The sequence below is a fragment of the Octodon degus genome, unplaced genomic scaffold, assembly GCF_000260255.1.
Source record: "Octodon degus isolate 3935 unplaced genomic scaffold, OctDeg1.0 scaffold00205, whole genome shotgun sequence".
NCBI lineage: Eukaryota > Metazoa > Chordata > Mammalia > Rodentia > Octodontidae > Octodon > Octodon degus.
In genome coordinates this window covers 2,000,950-2,022,819 of record NW_004524781.1, presented here as the reverse complement: position 1 = coordinate 2,022,819, position 21,870 = coordinate 2,000,950, and the positions used below count along the sequence as shown (strand labels likewise).

Genomic DNA, 21,870 nt, shown 5'->3' with positions numbered 1-21,870 from the left:
ATAAACAAGAAGCAAGCAATATATGACTGAAAAATGTCATAAAGAAGGTCATATGAATGGGACTAGTGGTGCAAGCTTGCAATTGCACTCAGGAAACTGAAGCAAGAGGTTGCAAGTTGGAGACCAGTTTGGGCTACAAAGTATGACCTCAACACACCAGAGAGAGAGAGAGAGAGAGAGAGAGAGAGAGAGAGAGAGAGGAGAGGAGAGGAGAGGAGAGGAGAGGAGAGGAGAGGAGAGGAGAAGAGATCATTGTTGAATTACAATTTATTCCTTGTTGTCTTAAGTCCTCCTTGTTCCAAGAGAGAAACGTCATTTATATAAATGCTTCACACTTTTATGAAAGACTGTCACACTGTTTGAAAACAACAAATGGAAGAGGGGGCCATATCTTGAGAGAAGGAAAAGGCAACTTTGGAAATTTAAATACATTAAGTCACTCTGCTGCCCTTTATTAGAAGATTTTTATATATACTCAGTAATATAAGGAAGGAGTACAAGCCTTGGGTAAAACTAGAAAACAGGAACGTTTATACACAGAGTGGGGAGACAAAGGTTCCGCTCTCACAGAGAACCCATCACACTAAGCTTCAGTTGAAGGCGTTAATCACGTGACCTTAGGAACCTCAGTACACTACGGTTCATCTGAACTTGCCAGTTGGCCCCACGCTGCGATAATCAACTTTTCAATGTCAGATTCATTTACTCCTCGAAGAATCCTAAAATAGCCATTCTCTCCCCATGACTTTCCCCAGGAATTGGCAGCAATCTGCAGAAAAATAAAAAAAATGAACTGTTGAGTATCATACTTTAATATCCTTACATCCTGCTTATAAAAATACCAGGAACTCATAGAAAGCTTTAGTTTCCTTTGACATATTATAGACTACAATTGTTCAGAACCTAAATATTTTCCAAATAGCAAATAGAAGAGTCACTTACATTACATCAATATGTGTATACGTGTATTGCTGGTAGTGTGACTTAACACACGCAGGACCACGCTGTTGCATGACAGACAGCACACGGGCCTGGGTTACGGCCATGCGCTGCACGACCAGCCCTGCGCTAGGCATTAGGAGGCCAAAGGGAAATAATGGGCTGTTCTGTGTTCAGAGAGCCGCCGTGCAGTGCAGGATGGCAGACCCTGGCGCTGTGGGGGCTACACGCGGGCCACTGCATACCAGCACAAGCGTCTGACTTATTTGGATGGCTGGAGAAGAGACCATAGAAGACCTTAAATTCATCAGGCTGAAAAGGGAGCAAGGGGATTCCACTACAGGGAAAACAGTGAAAGCATCAACAAAAACAGCATGAAGCAGTACACTGAGGTAGTGAAACCACTGCATCCTTCATGAGATTGAGGACAGGCTACTGGAGTCCGAGGCTGAAAGAGGAGACAAGAGCACTGATATGGAAACCTAATGCTGAAGGGAAAAGTGAGGTATTGAGCTGCTTCAGGCTAGTGAGCAAGATGAGAAATTTACTTATTACACTCTTCCATGTGATAGGAGGACATGGGTTTCAGAGGATGGCGACAAGAGATAAAGACCCTTGCTAGTAGACAGGGAAAATAGAGACATATTGTATAAATCTTCAGAAAGTAACATAATGGGAATTTTAATTTTTCTTTTCATTTACAATCTAGGTGGGTGGTTTGAGCATTTAGATAGGTCAGCCTGATGCCTGGATCAAGGCTGGAATGGACAAGGACGTGATGGTGCACAATTATGGAGTACACAGAATGCCAGAAGGGTCCCAGAGCGCATGGGGGGCTCTGGGGCTGCAGCTGTGGGCCACAGGCAAACCCAGACAACTAGAGACTTTGCAACTGTGGTGGCCACAGCCCCGCCCCAGAGTTGACATGGAAGGTATCCAGGGTGTGACCCACATGGGAACTCTCAAGGCACATGCTGCAGTGAGCTCTGTCTTCTATCTTTTAAGAAAGGGTAGATCTCAGCTTCAAACTCATCAAGACAGCATTGGCTTTAAGGAACAGATAATTATCATCAAGATTTCTTTTTAGGATTTGGCTCTGTGCCTCCTTAATCAACCCTGACACCTGCAGAAGCTCTCTGACATATGTGTCCAAAATGCTGAATTCAATTTACCACTCCAAAGCTGCTATGGATTCTCAATAGCTGGAACCAAGGCAGCGCTGCAGTGTGTAAGAGTTTGAGCAACAGTGAGCCGAACTCAGTTCCAAATTCCATGTTTTTCATTGCCATTATAAGTTTTTTCAAGGGCCAGAAGGTCAAATAACATTAGTCACAACTTAGGATAAATTATTAGAAATATAAACATTTTTAAGTTCTTGAAACTATGATATGGAACACCGTATCTGTTACTAGGACAGCTGAAGAATATTACCACGCAGAATTTCATTATTACATTTTCAGTGAATCTGATAAGGATATGTGAAAATTTTTCAAGAAAGTGAAAACTTGTGTGCCAAAGAAAGCTAGCCATAGATTTACCCCCCAAAATAAGCTGATGATATTGTAAATGGCGTGACTTCGTAAATTAGTGCGCGTTAACGACACCTCAGTTTGTGCACTTTTTGCTGTTTCGTCTAGTAGCTTCCTACTTACATATTTTCTGTTTCTTTACCTCTTCGGTTTCTTTCTTTCATATTCTGGAATTTGTTTGTGTTTAATGATAAAAATAACTTATGTATTGAGATATGTGCTAAGTATATTAATCTTAAAGGTGCAGTTTTGTGGATTTATGCATGTGTTTATACTTGCATAATTATCTACTTAGATTAAGATTAAATAGTTTAATTAATTTCTTGGTACCGGAAGGCCTACGTGTCATTTTTCTATAAATATGCCTGCTTTTCTCCCATCGCGCTCTCCTGTAACTGATCTTTCCAACATGTGGATAGCCCAGTGTGTCCCAGTTTGTGTGTGGCTCCTTAAGCTCAAAGCAGTTCTCTCAAGTTTATCTGTTTGGGTAAATGTGCATATACAAGAAATGTATGCATTTCATTAGTAAGCATTTTCATTGCATAACTGCACTACAGCTTGCTTTTTATATACTTTATTTTTCTATATAGTTAACATCTAAGCAAACTTTTAAGAAATAAAATAACAAGTCTTATAATAGAAAACAGCAATCTATCCAACCCCCACCCCCCCCACAGTAGCACCACTCACAGTAAACACTTTCTGGTCATTTAACTCTTCTGGTAGTGACCTCTCATTTCTGAATAGTACACATGTATTAAGTGTTTCCCTGCTTTCCTGTTTACACTAGTATTTTATTCTTCCCGATAAAATATGAAGATAAATAATTATGTATGGACATTTACATTGTCCTTATCCTCTCCAAATATTTATATCACCTTTTCGAATTAAGCCAATATTACATTGTTAGTTCTATGTAGACACTGACAAAGGAGTACCCCAACTTCCATATCTATTCCTCTGATAAACTATGAATTCCAGTACCTACCATCCACACGCGTAGCCACAGTGTGAGCTTTCTAGTTGCTCTATATCCTCATTCATACTTGGAATTATCAATCTGTTCTAATTTTACCAATTTAGTGTCTGAGGTCTTTATTTGCATTTCTATGACACCCCTGATGCCAATTTCCTTTCATTTGTCATTGGCCATTTGGATTTATTTTTTCCTCAGGTGCATATCTGAGACTTTTCTCTAATTTCATTATTTCCTTTTGTCTTTCATATATCTGTATTCTATATACAGTATTCTATATGTGAATCCTAAAATTTTTTCTAGACATGTATTTACATGGATAAATTCTCCTAGTCTGACTTTCCTTTTGTAGCTCATATGCTGTCTTTTCAATAGATGTTGGATTTCTTTCTCCTTGTAAATTTAATTCATTTTGCCTCTAGGTTAAAAAAGCTTTATTCAGTCAATACCATTAATGTTATTTCCCTATATTTTCTTTAAGAGACTTGACTATGTTGTAGAAACATTAGGTACGTGGTACATCTCAAAATCATTTTGTGTATGTTTTGTGATGTTAGGGTCCTATTTTGTTTTGGTTTGCTTTTTATCACACATATAAAACGTTTGTAGATGGGGACTGGGCACCAGGGCTTATAGTTCAAGTTTCCCAGCTCCTGTTTGCTGCACTTAAGATGTAACAGAGTTTTGTTGTTTTGTTTTTATTTAAATTGTTTTCTAATTTCAAATAACTGACATGATACATGTGATCCTTAAAGCCTGAGATACTTGTCACCTATACTTTCACATGAAAAAAGTCTTGCTGACTGTGAAGTAGTGCAAAAAAAGACAAGCAAAAAGGAGACAAGAGAAAATGGGTGGATATCTTGAAGATATAGGGGTAGGCGAACATTTCATGAACAAAAATCAAGCTGCATGGGAAATAATTCAAAGAATCAACAACTGGAACCTCTTACTGAGAAGTTTCTGCACTTCAAAAGTAATCACCAACAGATCAAAAGGACGATGAACAAATTTCGTAAAAGAAATCTTAACCAATAATTACTCAAAGGTCTTCTATCTAGAATATATAAAGAACTAAAAATTTAGGACACCAAACTTTAAAGACCCAATCCAAAAATGGGCATCTGAGATGAATACATACTTCTCAGAGGAAGAAATACAAGAGGGAAATAAATACCTGAAAAAATGCTCCAGATCACTGGCCCTTTGAGAAGTGCAAATTAAAACAACTCTGAGGGGCTGGTTAGATGGCTCAGTGGTCTAAAGCACCTACTTAGAACAAGCTCAGCAAAGCACAGGGACCGCGGTTCAATCCCCCAGCACCACATGCCAGCCAGCCCCGCCCCCTGGTGGGCTGAGCTGGCCACACACACACACACACACACACACACACACACACACAAATAAATAAAATTAAAAAAAAAATACAGAGTGAATATTACCCAATATTTGCTTTAAAAAAAATAAAACAACTCTGAGATACCATTTCACCCCATAAAGAATGGCTATCATAAAGAAATTAACTAATAACATGCTGGAGAGGCTACGGGGAAAAAGGGATCTCTTCTACACCGCTGGTGGGAATGTAAACTAGTACAACCACTGGGAATCAATGTGGAGACGCTTAAAAAACTAGGACTGGAAATCTCATTCAATCCAGCTCTTCCCCTTCTGGGTATTTTCCCAAAAGAACTGAAAACAACATACCATGGTGATATATGTGCACCCATGTTTATAGCAGCACAATTTGTGATAGCCAAATTGTGGAAACAACCAAAATGTGCATCACTTAAGGAAGAGATGAAAAAGATATGGTACTTTTATATAATGGACTATTACTCAGAAAGATAAACTGGAAGCCTTCATAGGTAAGTGGCTGCAACCAGAGGCTATACTCATAGGTGAACTAAATCAGACCCATATTTGTAAATATCATACTGTCTCCCTAGTGTAAGAACCGGAAATAAGAAATAAAACCTGAAAGGTATAACAGATACTGTACAACAGAAAGAAATTGAACTTATACATTAAACAATGAAGAGGAAAGAAAGGAGAAGGTGGGAAAAAAGTAGTGAAAAAACATGCAAGTATATATACAGAATGGCTGAGGTGATTGTACTAAAAATTTCCATCAGTTTTTTTTGAAAACAGCATTTAATGTGTGGAATTTTCACCTGGACTACCTGTGTATCCTGATATCTGCAATCTGAGCAGCTACATGGAGGACAGTAATGTGTAATATAAAAACCATGCTTGAATACCTGTCATCTTGGTCTTCTAAATATGTACCATTCCTAATGTCATATCAATTACTCTTTAAAATATTTTTAAAAGGTAATAAATGAAAAAAGAGACAAGAACAAAAATTTAAGATTTGTTGAAAGTAAATGGTAACATTCAATCATATGTCCAAGTTTACATAACTATATCTATTAATCTGAGCAACGGATTTGACGATAAAAATAGATAATATATCAACCATTGTTAATCAGCTGTTCTTGTTTTGAAAATCTGTAACATATGTATTGTTGCATGTTACCCTGTTTCTGTCTTTGTTTCTGACTTTTGTTTTTACTCTTCAAAATAAAATAAAATTATAACAGGAAAAAAGGAGGCAAGAATATCATGATTAAAACAGTATACATTTTTAAAAAGATTGCAACTTCACAACCAGCTGAATTTACCTAAGGTGATACATATCAGATCCCTTTGGTTAAATTTAGACTTCTCTACTGGACCCTGGACAACCAAAGATTTTAGGCATATTAAAAGTCTCTAAATTGGCTTCATTGAAGAAATAAGGAATAGGAGCCAGATCCCAAGATAAAGAAGCAGGTTGAGCAAGCCCAAACATTTAAAGGCTATGTATGTTCCCGTACCAGCAAAATACTAGTAAAATGGGCTAGCGCCTGTCCAGGTGAGGCACCCTTCCCCCACATTCCCTCCTCTGCAGCAGCGTCATAAACGCTCTCAGCATGAAGCTCTGCTGCGCACCCTTTTTCTCTGAGCACTCACACTTGCTGTCTTTATTTTCTAATTAGTATATTTTTAGTACATAATGATCACGCTCATCATGAGGAGTGGTTACATGTACATCACATTTCTTAATTTTTGGTTTGGTTTTTCTGAGACAGGGTCTTGCCGTGTTGTTCAGACTGTGCTTGAACTTACTATGTAGCCCAGCCTGGCCTCAGTCACAGGGATCCTCCTTCCTCAGCCTCCTGAGAGAGGTGGGATTACAGACATGCACCATCATGCCTAGTCTTTTGTTTTATTTGGACATTTATTAATTTTTAATATCCTCTCCCTTTTTTTATACACATTTCAGTGCACGGCCACCACGCCCTTGGGAGGGCTTCGGTGCAGGCACGCAGGCCTTCACCCCCTTTCTAGGTCTTGCTTCACGCCCCCTCACCCTCCCTCTGTCTCTGGGTTCACTTCCCACACCCTAAAGAGCCATTCTCCTGTTTCTCACTGTCTTTCATGTCATGCTCTACCTACAGAGTCTATTCACATTTAAGAGAAACAAGATAAAACTTAAGCTCATTTGTCTGATTTATTTTACTTCATATTGTGCCTCAGGTTACATCCATTTTCCTGCCAGTTAGCCAGCTTCACCCCTCTTTAGGATGGAGTAGTGCCCCATTGTGCATAAAACGCACATCGGCTTTATGCGTTCACCTGCAATAGACATGTAGGCTGCTCCATTCATGGATATTGTTAACTGCACTGCCACTCACGTGTTCTTGCACACCGCACCGTAATACGACCTCTTCGTCTCTTTTAGAAATATTCCTCGAAGGGTGAGAGCTGGTTGAAATGGAACGTCTTTTTCATGCTTTAAGGAATCACCACACTTCTTTGCACAGTGCTCAGTTTAGACCTCATGACATTCAAGAGGGGTTCCTTTCATTCCTGAGGCATCTCCAACGCATTTACTATTATTTCCTACCTTGGCTGCTCTCTGTGCGGTGAGATGGAATCCTGTTGCTGTAATGTGCGTTCCTCAAATAGCCTGATGCTGACCATTTTGTGATGCATATGCTGGCCATTTGTATTTCTGCATCTGCGAAGTGTCTTCTCATTTCAGATGCCCAATTTTTTGTGCTTTTAAATTTGGAAATCTAATATGCTTGAATTAATATAGCCCAGACATTGGTCTTCTGTCTGAGGGGTGACTGGCAAAATACTCCCCCATTCTGCAGGCTGCCTCTTCACTCGGTTGGGGGTTTCCTTTGATATATAGAAACTGACAAAGGTGATGAGATCTCGCTTGTTGGTTCTAATTATCGTGCAACTGGGGTCCTATCCAGCAGATTAAGTATTCTTGTTTTAATATTTGGCTCTTCACTCCATTTCGATTTTAGTGCAGTGCATGGGTTTAGTCTTCAGCATGTGGAGAGCCAGTCTTCCCAGAACCATTTGTTAAGCACCTCTCATCCAGCCCCAGTATTTAGTCCCGTGGTCAAAGGTAGGGTAACCATGTGTGACTGGAGTTGATTTTTCATCCTCTAGTCTGTTTCATTGATCCAAAGTCTTCTCTTTCCAATCTCATGCTGTTCTTATCACTGTGCATCTACACCACAACTTGATGTCTAGAATCGCAGTGTGTCCTCCCTTGCGCTTACACCCAGAATTGCATTTGCTAGTCTACATCTCTTTGCTTCCATATGAATTTCATGGCAGTTTTCACTAGTTGTGAAAAGTGCAACTGGAAACTTGATTGGGATTACATTAAATCTGAATGTCAGTCTTGACAGTTTGGCCATTTCACTGTGTGTATCCCACCTATCCTGGGAAAGGGGATATGCAGGGAGACTGTGTCCAAGGAATGACTGAAAAGAATGTGAAAAAGCGGGGCTTTCTGTATAGCAGCTCAGGACTCCTGGGATATATGATTAGAGCTCTGAAAAGACCTGCAGGACAATGGCCAGCAGAATTCAAAGCAGTTATTCTCAGAAGCATTTGTTGTGATAAGATTGCTTAAACTAGGTCAATATGAGTCCTGTTTCAGACCATTCACTCTCTCGCTGTTCTGTGATCAAAACTCCTATACAATGTGCTGCAAGTTCTCTGATTCAACGTCTTTGTTCACTTGTCCTTGAGATACAAATAAGCATCTGCAGAGGTCTCAGCTCAGGGCTGATTCCCAGAAGCTCTGTCACGCTAAAGCAGGCCTGCCAGGCTCTCAGGGATCGAGCTGTCTCATATCCAAGTCCTCATTTCCATTCTTCCCACCTCCAGGGTCACACACTGGCACAAATCCGCCCCACGTGGATCACACACTGGCACTTGAGGCAGAGAAACAGTGGGACGGCACTGTGAGGAACAAAACTGCAAGGCAAAACCTGCAGCTGCAGTTGAGTGTGGCGGGCCAGCCTCCCACAGCCTGAGGAAGTGTCAGGACACTCAACTCCACTTTAGTCTTAGTGAGCCAGACACAGATAGCCATGGAATGGCCTGGAACATCACCCGAAGTCCCAGCCTCCCTTTAAGCCCAGAAGTTATTGCTGTTCAAATGCCTAATGAATGTAGGCAGTTTCTTTACATGCAGTGGTACCTCCATTCAAGAACACCTCTGTTTGTGAGCATTTTGATTCACAAACAGAAACATTTGGCAAAATTCTGTTTTTGTTCACAAGCTCTGCATCAGGTGACCAGCATGACTGTGAACATCTTTTTCACATGAATAGGAACATGGCTGTTTTCCCCAGAAGCATGGAACAAATTAATCTGTGAATAGAGACACCACTGGACGCTTCCTCTTATCTTGTGCTCTTGTCCTCTTCATCAGCTCGCAGGTCTACCATCATAGGCCAAGTGTCATCACAGAGGAAAGAATGTTTCACGCAGTGCAGCACGTAAAGTTCTGGGCACAGAGTTCCAGACTGCAGCTTCCTGGACTGTTCTCAATCACCAACAAGATCTGCAGGTCCTGTTGCACGGTAGCTTGGATGCAGAGGCTGGGAGCAGGTTGGCAGAGGTCTCGGCTCGGGCTGTTTCCCTGAGGTTCTCTTATGCTGAAGAAGCAGCCCTTGGGGTCTTATGATTGCACTAAGTCTCATCTCTGAGGAATCTTTCGGGTTTTATTTATGTATTTATTTACTTGCTCCGAATGCCTTCAGGGCAGGTTTGGCTGGCTTGAGTTGTGGGGCTGAGTCTGATAGCTTTGTTGAAGCAGTCACTTAAAGGACTGAGCTAAGGGGCAGGCCCCCTTGGTTTTTATTTTAAAGAATAAGAAAAGCAACAAGAAAATGATACAGAATTTCAGAACAAGAGGTTACTGCAATAGAGAAAATTTTTCCACTTGTCAGAGCAGTGTAGTCCCCACCATAGAGTACTTTTGCTTCTTTGGTTAACTTAATTCCGTATTATTTCATTTTCATCAATGTTATTGAAAAATGAAGAGTATTATTTCTTTATTCTCTTGTGTACCATATTATTTATGTATAGAAGAACTTGTAACCTTTGAGTTTGGGCTTTATATCCCGCTATACCACTGAATGTGATTGTGAATTCAAGACACTATCGGAGCTTTTGGGTTTTCAATGTAAAGGATCATTTCATATGCAAACAATGACAAGTTAAAGTAGTTATTCCCTAGTCATAGCCATTGTACTTATTTTGCTTGCCTTACTGCTCTGGCTAACACTTTAAGAGCCACACTGACTGGTGGTGGACATCCATTTCTTGCATGTGAATTCGGCTTGTCTGCATTTGACATGATGTTGGCCATCGTGTTGGTTATCTTTCTCCTATTGCTGAGACAAAGTACCTAACGCCCACAATGAAGGGAGGGAAGGTTTACTTGGCCCACAGTGTGTAGAGGTTTCAGTTCATAATCAGCTGGCTCCAAGGCAGGGTGGGTTAGCACAGGGGAAACACTTCAAGGTACAAAAGAGAGCAAAAGCAACAAGAGCAAAAAAGGGGGTAGAGGGGGAAGCACGTCTCTTTTCCTCCCTTACACTGTAAACATTCACTCCCCAGAGTGGGCATCGCAGCATCTCTGCTCCTCTTGCACAGGCTCAGGACCCTGGCCCCCTGCTGAGTCGCTTAGTCAACCTTCTAAGCCTTGCAAGTTGACTCAGTGTATCAATGCCCATACGGGCCATTTGTCAGTTATAGGTTGGTTTCATCAGACTGAAATAAAGACCTGTACCTATATTTTTCAGTGTTTACCATAAACGTATGCTGGACTTTGTCAAATGCTTTTTCTGTGCCTTTTGTGATGATAAGGGATTTTTCTTCTTGCTCCTGCGTATGTGGTGTATTACATTTATTGATTTACACATGTTCAACTATCTCTATGCCCTTAAGAGGAATTATACTTGCTCATGACGACTTTGAGTCTCTTCTGTGATTTATAAGGACATTTTTGATGATTTGCTGCATTTTATTTTCAGTATCTTATTGAGAATTTCTGTGTCTATGTTCATTAAAGAGATTGGCCTGTAGTTCTCTTTTTGGTTGGGTCTTTTTCTGGTTTAGGAATCAGGCCAAACCTTGCTTCTAGTAATGCCTTTGGGAAGGCTGCCTCCCTTTCAATTATATTAAAGTGTTTAAGGACTGTTGGGGTGAGTTCTGCTCTACATCCTTCATAGAATTTGACAGCGAATCTGTCAGTACCTGGGCTTTTGTTAGTGGTATTTTTAAAAATTACTTTCTCAATTTCATTGACTGATTTTGGATTATTTGGGATTTTTATATACTAATAATCTGGCTTCAGTAGCTCATATCTAGGTAGGGCCTTATCCATTTCTTCTGAATTTTCCATATCATTAGACTACAAGCTCTCAGAGTAGTTCCCAATGACCTGGATTTTGACAAAATACATTATGATTCTAACTTTTCCATTTCTAGCTCCATAGATCCAGAGCTTTTCTCTTCTTAGTTTGGTAAGATTGACTAAGGGTTTGCTTATTTTGTTCACTCTTTTGAAGGACAAACTCTTCACATCATCAATTCTTTGGTTTTGTCTATTCTCAACTTCCTTCATTTATCTTCCAATACTTACAATTTTCTTCCTTGGGCTAGGTTTAGCTTTGGGTTCTTCTTATTCTGCTAGAAACTTGAGATGCATGGTTGGGTTATTTGTGCTTGCTGTGTTTCTCAGTATGGGCATTCACCACTATAACTTCCCTCTTAGGACTGCTTTCATTGTGTCCCAAACATTCAGGCATGTTCTACTAGATGTTTGTTTGATTGTAGAAACTGCCTTATTTCTTTTTTTAATTCTTCCACAACCCACTGATTAGTCAAGGTGGTATTATTTAATTTCCATGTATTTGCCTAATTTCTGTGACTTCTTTTTACATTGACTTTGCATTGCATTACACTATTATCATACATGGGATAATTTCAACACTTTGTATTTACTTCAGAATATTTGTGGGCTAGTGTTACCTTTTCTTTCTTTCTTTCTTTCTTTCTTTCTTTCTTTCTTTCTTTCTTTCTTTTCTTTCTTTCTTTCTTTCATTGGTATGTTTTTAGTAAGGGTTTCCAGGGTCTCACTATGGAGATGGGACTTGTAGTGATTCTCCTGTGTTCAGCCTCCCAAAGAACTGGGATTACAGGCACATAGCACCATGCTTAGTCTCAATAACTGCCTCAGTGAGCCCTGGGGGCAGGGCCGGCATGGTATGCTGGAGATTGAACCTTGGCTGCTGCATATGCCTAAGCATGTCCTTTTATCTGCTGAGCTATTTGGCTGGCCCTGGGCTAGTATTACCTATTCCCTATATTTTGGAATAAGTCCTGTGTGATGAGAACAATGTGTATTCTTTTTTATTGTTGGATGGAACTCTCTGTAAATATCTATTAAGTCATTTGTTGAAATATTTGGTTCACTGAAGTTTCTGTGTTGATTTTTGTTTTTGTCTAGTTAATCTGTCTATTTGTGACACTGAGGTATTGAGGGACCCCATGATAACTGTATTGGTGTCTGTGTGATTTTTTTCATGCCTATTAATGTTTGCTGTATGGAGCTGAGAAGTCCAATGGTTGGTGCACATATATATTAATAATTATTGGGGCCGGGGAGATGGCTTAGTGGAATAAGCACTTCCCTGGCAAGTGCAAAGTCCTGAGTTCAATCCCCGGTTCCACCAAAAAAAATGATAATAATAATAATAATTATTTTCTTAGTATATAATTGGTTTTTTTAACTGATACATAGTGATATTCTTTGTCTCTTCAGGTCAGTTTTGAAAGCATTATGCCTCAAATTAGCATTGCTACTAGTTCTTTTTTGGGGGGTTCTTATTGGATGGAATGTTACATTCTATTCTCTGATTTTTAATATGGGAATTTCTTTTTCTTATGCTGCCTATACAATACCCATGGTTAGGTTTCTTTCTTGATCCATTCCTCCACCGTGAGTCTTCTGACTGGGGAACTGAGAATGCCCCACTGGGAGTCATTACTGCAAGGCACTGGCTTATTCCTGTCATTGCATTGTTTTGCTGCTGCTGATTTAGTTTTTGCCCTTTTGCTCAACTGCTCATTGTGCGCATTCTTTCTCACTTATTGCCTTTGTTGATTTCATTGTCTCATTCAGTGATATGCTTGAGAATACTTTGTGAAGCAGGTTTGGTGGTTATAAGTTCTTTGAGGTGCTGCTTGTCATGGAAATACATAATTTCTCCATCAGTTTTGAAAGAATTTATTTGAAAGATATATCAATTATCTTTTTCTTTTTACCCTTATTCACCCTGGCTCTTTTAAGTGTTTGCACAAACAAGAATCAATTATAGAGGTTTTAGGGAACAGCTAACCCCTAAACATAAGAAGAGGAGGTGAGCAGGCTTGGAGTGCACCATGAGACTAGCAGTGAAAGTTGTAAAGCGTGGAGGCATAAATGCTGTGTGTGACTTGGCGTAATAGGTGTGCTTCTGTGGGCTCATCTCGGGTACAAATACCTCCCCAGTGTTCAAGTCAGCTCGAAGAACAGATGCTCGTATCAGTCCCAAGAGCTTTCGCTCACATGGCTGACCAGGGAGCTGTTAAGAGTACAGATGCCTTTAGAGTTGGTATGTTTTCATCTAGGTAGCATGTGAGCTAGTCAAGACAATCAAGATAATATTTATAAAGAATGGTTTCATATGCACAGTGTCCATTGCTGCTTCTGTGTGTGTTCATGTGTATGTGGTAATTTCTGAGATTTTACATATATATATATATATATATATATAATCATTCTACAAGTCTAGATAGAACGGCAGATGTGTCACACACACACGTGTAAGATGCATCGTATCTACCACATGTACACGCTTTGGTGCTCATGGACCATCTAAAGACACAGTTAGGATGGACGCATGAGTAGATGTAGCTCAGATTAAGGTGTCTGCATTCTCATAAAACATCTATGTCTTCAGTTATTCAATATAAAGCTTAAGACTCATAAAAAGATATTTTGCTTATTAAATGTTTTCATGAATTATTAATACATAAAAGGATTTAACATTGCTCCTTTAAGTTGATTAAAGTTAAATTTATGATATTAAAATAATAGTTTTAAACAAATGTTCCCCTGAGTATGGGTCTTTGGGCCTGAAAACCCACCGGACAAAACATCGCTTTGCAGCTATGAAGGCAGCGTGCCTATGTGACTTGCTTCTGGTTTTGGACTGACCAGGCACTTCACCAGATTTTCCCAGACAATTATTCAATTACTGCATCTCACCCAACAATGTTAGTTAAATAATTATATATATATGTGTGTGTGTGTGTGTGTGTGTGTGTGTGTGTGTGTGTGTCTAAAACAATAAGACTTTCGGCCAACAAGATAGATAGGGGGTGCAGTTGGAAGGAATTACATACCCAAAATTTTTCTTTTTTGCCTTTTGCTCCTCTCAGTGTGCCCCACCTACAAATCAAAAGCATAGTATAGTTAGAAGGTATGATTTGCATCGTGAGAACGCATGGCTGTCATTCCTGTCTTTCTCGTTTGCCTTTTACTTCAGTGAAAATGTTTTCCTTGCTGTGCAGACGTGCACTTGTACAGTTTGCTTCCTCACGTGCCCTGCCTTTTCATGAGCACGGAACAAACTTATCTGTACCTAAACAGCTTGACATCAGACTCGAAGAGAGAGACCCAAACGTAGCCAGAGCTCAAGGTTTTAAGGAACTTCAAGGGACTGCCTTTCCCTGCATCCAGCCCTCTCAAGCTTTATTATGGATTAGGTAAGCTAGAAGTTTCCAAGACAATTAGTAAAAATTATAATGGAAATGTATATAAATATTATGGAGGAGGGATTTTAAACATTCATACGTACCTACTATTTTATAAAGTAGCAATATGCCCAATTTCTGTGCAAACTTAAGTGTGTGGAAATGGAATCTTGTGTTCCCAGTACTGACTGATTTTCAGCACAGCACTGTTTCATGCAGAACCTGTAACTTTTTCTCTGCTAACTAAATCCAGTAAGATAAGTATTCACGTATTCTATTTATTGGACTAATACACTCATATCGGATTGTACAAAAGTGAGCAAGGTACCCAAATCTCATGTTCTTCCTGACACGTAATACTGATTTATTCTTATAAATGAAGAGCAGCTGTGAGGGAGAAACCGCGCTGGGCGCCGCGTCACGAGGCTGCCTGGGCTTCACGAGCCCCATCACGGGCGCTGCCTCTGCGCTCCGAGCCTAACCCGGCGTCCCACGTCCCGCCCTCGCAGCACAAGCCTGCCCAGGGGGTCTGCGTGGGCTGCCCGCATGTCCTCCAACAGGCGGGTCAGGAGAAGGCTGCTCTGAGGGGGTACAGGACGCGCAGCGACGCGGCAGGAGCAAGGCGCCGGCTGCAGCGGCAGGCTCGCGAGACAGCTCTGCTCCGCGTCTGCAGCAGCCACCCGGGAGGGAAGGCCCGACGGTGCGGGGCGGGGAGGCTCCGCAGGACAGCCGCGCCTGCTTCCGGCAGGCTCCACGTGACTGCGCGGGCCGCCCTGCTCCTTTAGTTCTGAGCCGCTTCACGTGTTCATTAAGATTGGTTCAGTTCTTTAAAAAGTTCTGTAGTTTTATAATTGCATTCACATCTTTTTAAAAAACGGTGTTGCTATTTCTAAAATTGGCCCACCCTAAGAGCCCCCAAACTGTCCAAGGCCATTCCCTGCTCCAGGGTAACAGCTCGAGGCTGAAGTCGTCACTCATGGTTCTCAGGTACAACAGTGAGCACAGAAATCCCAGCAGGACTTAATCCCTCGGCAGAGCTCGATGGCCTGACGTCTCCTTCCTCGCTTGCATAAGCCCCGGGAAAAGCCACAGACGTTTCCGCCCCACTCAGCTGTGAAGTCACGCAAACTGGAAGAAGACCCAGCGCCAGGACGAGAAACTGTGCACTGTCCATCTGTCTGCAGAGGACCCTAAGAACGAGCTGCGCACCCCGAAAGGCACCTCCGCCGCCCCAGCACTTGGGAGGCTGGGAAGGAGGCCACAGGTTCAAGCCCAGCCCGCGCAACTCAAGACTTGCGAGACAGGCTGGAGGCGCAGCGGAGTGCGGGCAGGAAGCACAAGGCGCACACTGCTAAAACGCAAGCGAAACGGACCCTAACACCAGCGCTGCGCTGACCCGCCAGCTCCCCAGCCGCCCTCGATGCTCTGACACCAGCGGGTGAGAGGGACGCCGCCGCCCGCCGATCGCTGCGGAGACGCGGCGGCATGACGTCAGCCCACAATGCCTCGCGGTCCACGTGGAGGGGGGTCCGAGGGAACACCGCGCCCCCACCCGAGTAAGAGGCGTTTCGGGGTGTGCCTTCTGGGCTTCTCTTAGTCTAGCATTGCTAAATATGGTAAAGCACGAAATGGATTGCCTTAGTTTAAAGACTCTGGGTTTTTAGCACCAGGAATCAATCCCAGGGCCTTGAGCTTGCCGGGCAAGTGCTATGCTGCTGGGCTGCCGCCCCGGCCTGGGAATTTTTAAAAATATGAATTATAATTTTTACTGTTTGTCAATTGCCGAATATTTTTATTATGTTTCTGTATATTTTGTTGTGATTATTTCAACAATATTGTAATGACATAAAATAATTCTTACGAATCTGTCAAGTTTTTGGAGTTGCTATAAATTTCTTTTCAAGAAGCTCTTTCATTATAACTTTAATATGCTTATTGAAAGCATCTGTCATTTTAAAGCTGGGAGAGATTACCAGTATTCAGGTTATTGTAAGTCTTAATATGGACCAAAAAAATCAATTAATTGAGCCACCAACCAGAAGCGTGACAGAGGAAAGCAAGGCTCCCAAATAGTGTTTTTGAAGACTAAGATGATTCTGAAACTTTTGAACAAAATCTACTAATCCTCGTGCAGAATTCAAGTGGAAAGACACAGCACACTCGAGAAGGCTGCACGGCTGCAGAGCGGTCCAGTGCGCTGGCTCAGCCGTGAAGTCACGCGAGCGCAGCCCGCTCGTGGCGCAGTGGCGGCGTCCTCTCCCGCCGTCTTCACACAGTTCCTGGGATGTAACTGACCATCCCTTGGAGTCGAATGGAGACTCTCTGTGTCCCGCGTGGCTCCCACTGCTATTGCAGTGACTTCATGTGGTTAAACCTTTATTGAAACACGGCTAGCCTGTGCAAAGCATGATTACTTACGCACTCACTTCTTGGGAAAAATGGATCTCTTCTCGGTCAGTGGAGAGATTTTCCCTAATAGATGTGTTTTTCTGAGCTGTGGAACTGTACTATGAGTTACCATTAGGGTAATAGGCTGAAAATACTGGAAATACGTTCACAATTTTGCAAATGTCCTCTGGTTGTCTTTGAGGACATAGTGATTTTCATTACATGTTTTCTGTAGACGTGTGTTTTTACTTTATTTCCTTTTCTGTGTACTTCTTCATTTTAAGGTTAATTTACACATAAACGTTCAGATGGATCAGAAGTCCCTCTGTAAGACCTACTTCGTGACCTCACTGTACAGTAGGACTTTGGGAGGTCCTGACTAACCTTTATTGCCTCAAGGGAACCCAGTTAATTGGAACTTTATACTGTTCTTTTGAATTTTTCTACCTCATTACATGGTTTCAGTTATAATTTATTCATGCTTCCTTCCTCTCATAATTTAGTGACAGCTGGAAAAATACTGGTTTTTAAAAATCTGGGCAGCAGTCGCCAGCCCATGCACCATGCGAAGGGTGCGCTGCGGGGCTCCACGGCCGCCTGCTCCATAGGTCTCACACAGAGCCTGGGACCCTTCCCACTCTTCCTTCAAGACTTGCTGCAGTCCTCGCTGTTAAGTACTTCTAGAAATATTCTTTGTGTAATATGAAAAGTCTAGACTCTTCCATGAAAGTTCTGGAGAAGTCTTGTGTGAGGGTGCACACCTGTAAGACCAGCACTCAGGAGGCCAAGGCAGTAGGACGGCCTGAGGCCAAAGCCAGCCTGGGCTACACAGCAAGACTGCCTCAGTCAGTCAGTCAGTCTGTCAGTCAAACAAACCTGATGATTCTGCAGAATAAGTTATTTAAACCCATAAAGAATGATATAAAATTTTATATTCTTAAGGATATGTGCATTCACTTTAAAAGAGATATTCTTGGATAAATGTGTTAAACAATACTATACTTTGAAAAATCCTATTTTAAGCTATGTCTAGGTTGTTAAATTATTAGTACTGAATAACTACTTTGGAGGAGACTTTAAATAACCTTTTCTTCTCCTTAGTCTTGGTAGATTTTTGCCACTGAAATCCATACACACAGTATGGTACCAGCAAACGCGATGAATGAGAGGGCTGCAGATGCAGTCGTAGTAAAGCAATGGTGGTATTTCTCAAATAGAAATATTTTTAAGGGAACTCAGAATTTTTTAAGTACTTCATCCATTTTTTCTGCCTTTATTCAACCAACTATGGTTTCTCCAAGAAGACGGAGTCTGGCTGAGGGAAGCCAGTGAGAGACTGTGAGGAACGTTGGTAGATGGAGTAAAGAACGTGAGCAGGTAGACGGAGTGTGCACCATTTCACAGATGGACGTTCTCTCGGCTTCTGTGGATCCCGTGGGAGGACGGCCACTGCCGATGGCAGAGACAGCTCAGGCAGAGCTGAGGGACACTCTCAGGTTGCAGCCGGTGCACAGAGCAAGGGACGGAGCCACAGGGGAGCCTGAAAGCGCATCCGTTCTCGGAGCAGCACCAGTCCTGTGGGGAACAGCAAGAGGAGTGGCAGAAATGAAGTGAGGAGTGCCGGCATGACTCGGCTGTCACCAGCACAGATGGCCACCAGGTGTGGCGGTCACATGGTGATGACTTTTCCAACTGCAGTATGTGACACGATCCAGACTCACTCAGGAAGAACTCCGGGCTGGTGTGCGGCAGACTGCATGTGGGGAGAAGGGAAGCGTTCTAGCAGACAGTAAGGCCCTTCTAAATATGCGCAGAGGACCTTTAGAGTTGGTAGTCTTCACTGCTGCACAGATGTATTCTATCCAGCTCGAGAGCAGGGGATCTGAGACAGTCACTCTAAATAGATACTTCTGAGTCTGCCGGTGACGTATGCTGGCAGTGAGGATGAATGGAAGCGGCAAGCTGAGAGCCACCTGAGCTGAGAGTGATGCATTTGTTGAGTAATATGTACAGACAGAATGGGAAGCCGCAGTCTGCTCCAGGGCATCAAGGTAAGCGTGGAGCTCCATTGAATGAGCACTACGTGGGCAGCACTTTGCTCTATGAAGAGATCTGCTTCTGGTGACAGGGCTGCTTTGTCACTGCCCGTGCTGCGGTCGCCATCACGGAATTGCTTTGCCTTGGCCTCTCTCTGCTGACAGCTTCTGCACACGGACCACCCAGTAGATCACACCTCGGGGCTGTGGGCAGGCTCATCACCAAAGCACCAAGGGAAGTTGGTGGATGAAAGCGATTCTGGAAAGGCCACCCTGGGCCGTGAGGGTGCTTTTGTGATGAGACTCCATTCTAACTTACACAGCAGTGCCGTGTTGCTCCTGAGCTAGAATCCCTAATGCAGGCACCACATTCCGTAAGGATTTGGAGTTGGGAGGGTGAGAAGTCCATTTTCTCTTGGTGGTAGGTCGTTGGTAGCGTCACCAAGGCAAAGGACACAGCAGGGCTTCTGAGGATGGGCTGCTTTAGCTACCCTAACACACGCCCAATACCCTGAAAACAGGAGCTCAAGTTTGTTTTCTAGGCAGATCAATACATTATCATTAGATATCCACACAGATAAATAAGATTTCTAAACAGTGGATACATAAATATCATTTAAATAGCCTCCTTTAAATATCAAATGCATGAATCAGTAAAGCCTATTTGAACAGGACAGTTTGGAGTAAATAGAAAAATACAGTGGAGAGGCAGCCATGAAATCCTAACTCTTCCTAGTAAGGAAATGGAAGATCCTTTTCCTTATGCCCAGATCACAAGGAAACATAAGGAAACCCCAGGCGGGCTTCAGTCGGTAACAGTGATAGAGGCACTGAGGACATAGGATTTTGCTTTTAGAGGTGAGACTGCCGGGGGGCTCTGCCACCCACATGCAGACCTGGCGGATGATTGCAGTAAGAGGGCGATGGAGATACACAGGCTCTCGCTGGCCTGCGAGCACTCTGCGAAGCTGCACGGGCCTTCACCTCTGAGGACATGCTCGTTTCCGGTGGCGTGGCACTGTGGACTGCGGCAAGGAGCCATCAGAATCTGCTACCCAACCTGAGACCAGAGAGGAAGACACATAGACATCATGGCAAAGAAAGATGAAGCGGAACGTTCTCTGCCCTGCTTCTGCTGCACGTCACATCCAAGCAGCACACAAATCAATCCAGGCTTCACGAAGATCAAGCACTCTTGTTGTTTGTTTTTCCAAGAAGTCGGATGTTTTGTCATAGACTTAAGAAGCAGATGATTTCCAAAACAGAACTTTTTACGTGGAAATATCACAGATGAACATGTAACACTCACTACTGGTTAAGCATCCAGGCAACTCTCTAGCATTCCCACAACATTCCACATCTTGCCATACCCTGCATATCAGGAAGCACAAAAGTAGCAGGTATAACATCGTCTGTCGTTTGCCATTTAAAAGTAAATATGGAAGGGCCAGCCAGATAGCTCAGGTGATTGAAGCGCCTGCTCAAGCAGACGCAGGAGCTGGGTGTTCAATCCCCTGGCGTGCTGTGCCGGCCCTGCCCTCAGGGTTGCTGAGATAGCGGCTGAGACTGGACATGTTGGCACACGCCTGTAATCCCAGCGCTCCGAAGGCTGAAAACAGGAGAATCCAGTCCAATCTGCATAGTGAGACCCTGTAGACCCTTTAGACTCTGTCCTAAATACAGAGGAAAAAAAAAAAAAAAAGGAGAGGCTGGGGAGATAGCTCAGCGATTTAAGCACCTGCCTGGAAAACATAAGAACCCGAGTTTGATCCTCAGTACCACATGGCAGTGCAGGCCCAGGAACCCCGGGAGTCCCGTGCTAGACCCAAAACTGGGAATGATGGTGCACACCTGTAATCCCAGTGCTGGAGAGGCTGAGATAGGAGGATCACTGTGAGTCTGAGCTGGGTAGTGAGACCCTGTACCAAATTAATTAATTAATTAACTAATTAATTTAAAAATTAAATAAATATGGAGGAAACTGATGAAAGGCTATACCCATTTATGATATGGCTAAAATGACCTTCCATATAACTGAAAGAACTGTCCCTCTGGATTTTGCATTTTGATGGAATGTGTGTACAATCAAATGACATATACTGGGAAAAGAAGAAGCAAAGACCAAACCCAGCCCTCACTGTTGATAACAGTGAACAAGGTGTGGTGGACTGACAACTGGTGGTCAACTTGTAGCGCCCAGCTGACCTGAATCAGCGTGGTGCCAGGCGAGGCAGGCCCTGCTGAGCGCTGTTGCCGGCAGCTTAGAGAGAGGGATGGGACGGGAAGAAGCAGTCCTGTCAGTTCTCCTGCAGAACGTGTCTCACTGGCTTTCCTGACATGAGGAGCTTGCTACCTTGCTGCTGCTGAGAACGGCTGTGGCACTTTTCAGGGGCGCTCTGGGCCTGACCTTGGCATGGCTTCCTGGCCCCAGTGCAGATCCCTCAGCCTGCTGGCACAGACCCTTCTTACTGGCAAGACTTTCTGGCTTTTACCACTGACCTTTGAGAATTCTTTTTTTTTTTTTTTTTTAAATTTAGTAAAGGGTCTACCTACATAGATTAGATGCAGAGTGATCCTCTTTTCAGCCTCCCAAGTGCTGGGATTACAGGCATACGCCACCACGCCCAGTCTCAGTTGCTGTCTCAGTGTGCCCCGGGGCGGGGTCAGCACAGCATGCTGGGCTACCACCACTGACCTTTGGGCCTTCCCAGTGCAGGCCCTTGATGCAAACTTGCATGAGACACTGTTGTAGGCTCCAGGCCTCCCGCTGGACTCAGGGGACCATTGTTACGGGCTCCAGGTCCTCAGCTGGACTCAGGGGACCATTGTT

At 42.9% G+C, this 21,870-nt stretch overlaps 1 protein-coding gene across 1 annotated transcript in view; it reads right to left on the bottom strand.

The window, feature by feature from the left end:
- Window positions 1-405: 405 nt before the first annotated feature.
- Window positions 406-21,870, bottom strand: part of Tinag (tubulointerstitial nephritis antigen) — a 109,890-nt gene continuing 88,425 nt past the window's right edge. Inside the window, exons 10-11 of the mRNA XM_004644627.2 lie at window positions 14,266-14,311; window positions 406-769 (exon numbers count right to left, since the gene is read on the bottom strand). Of these exons, the coding sequence (XP_004644684.1) occupies window positions 635-769; window positions 14,266-14,311 (181 nt within the window). The 3' untranslated portion in view covers window positions 406-634. The remainder of the gene's footprint in view (window positions 770-14,265; window positions 14,312-21,870) is intronic.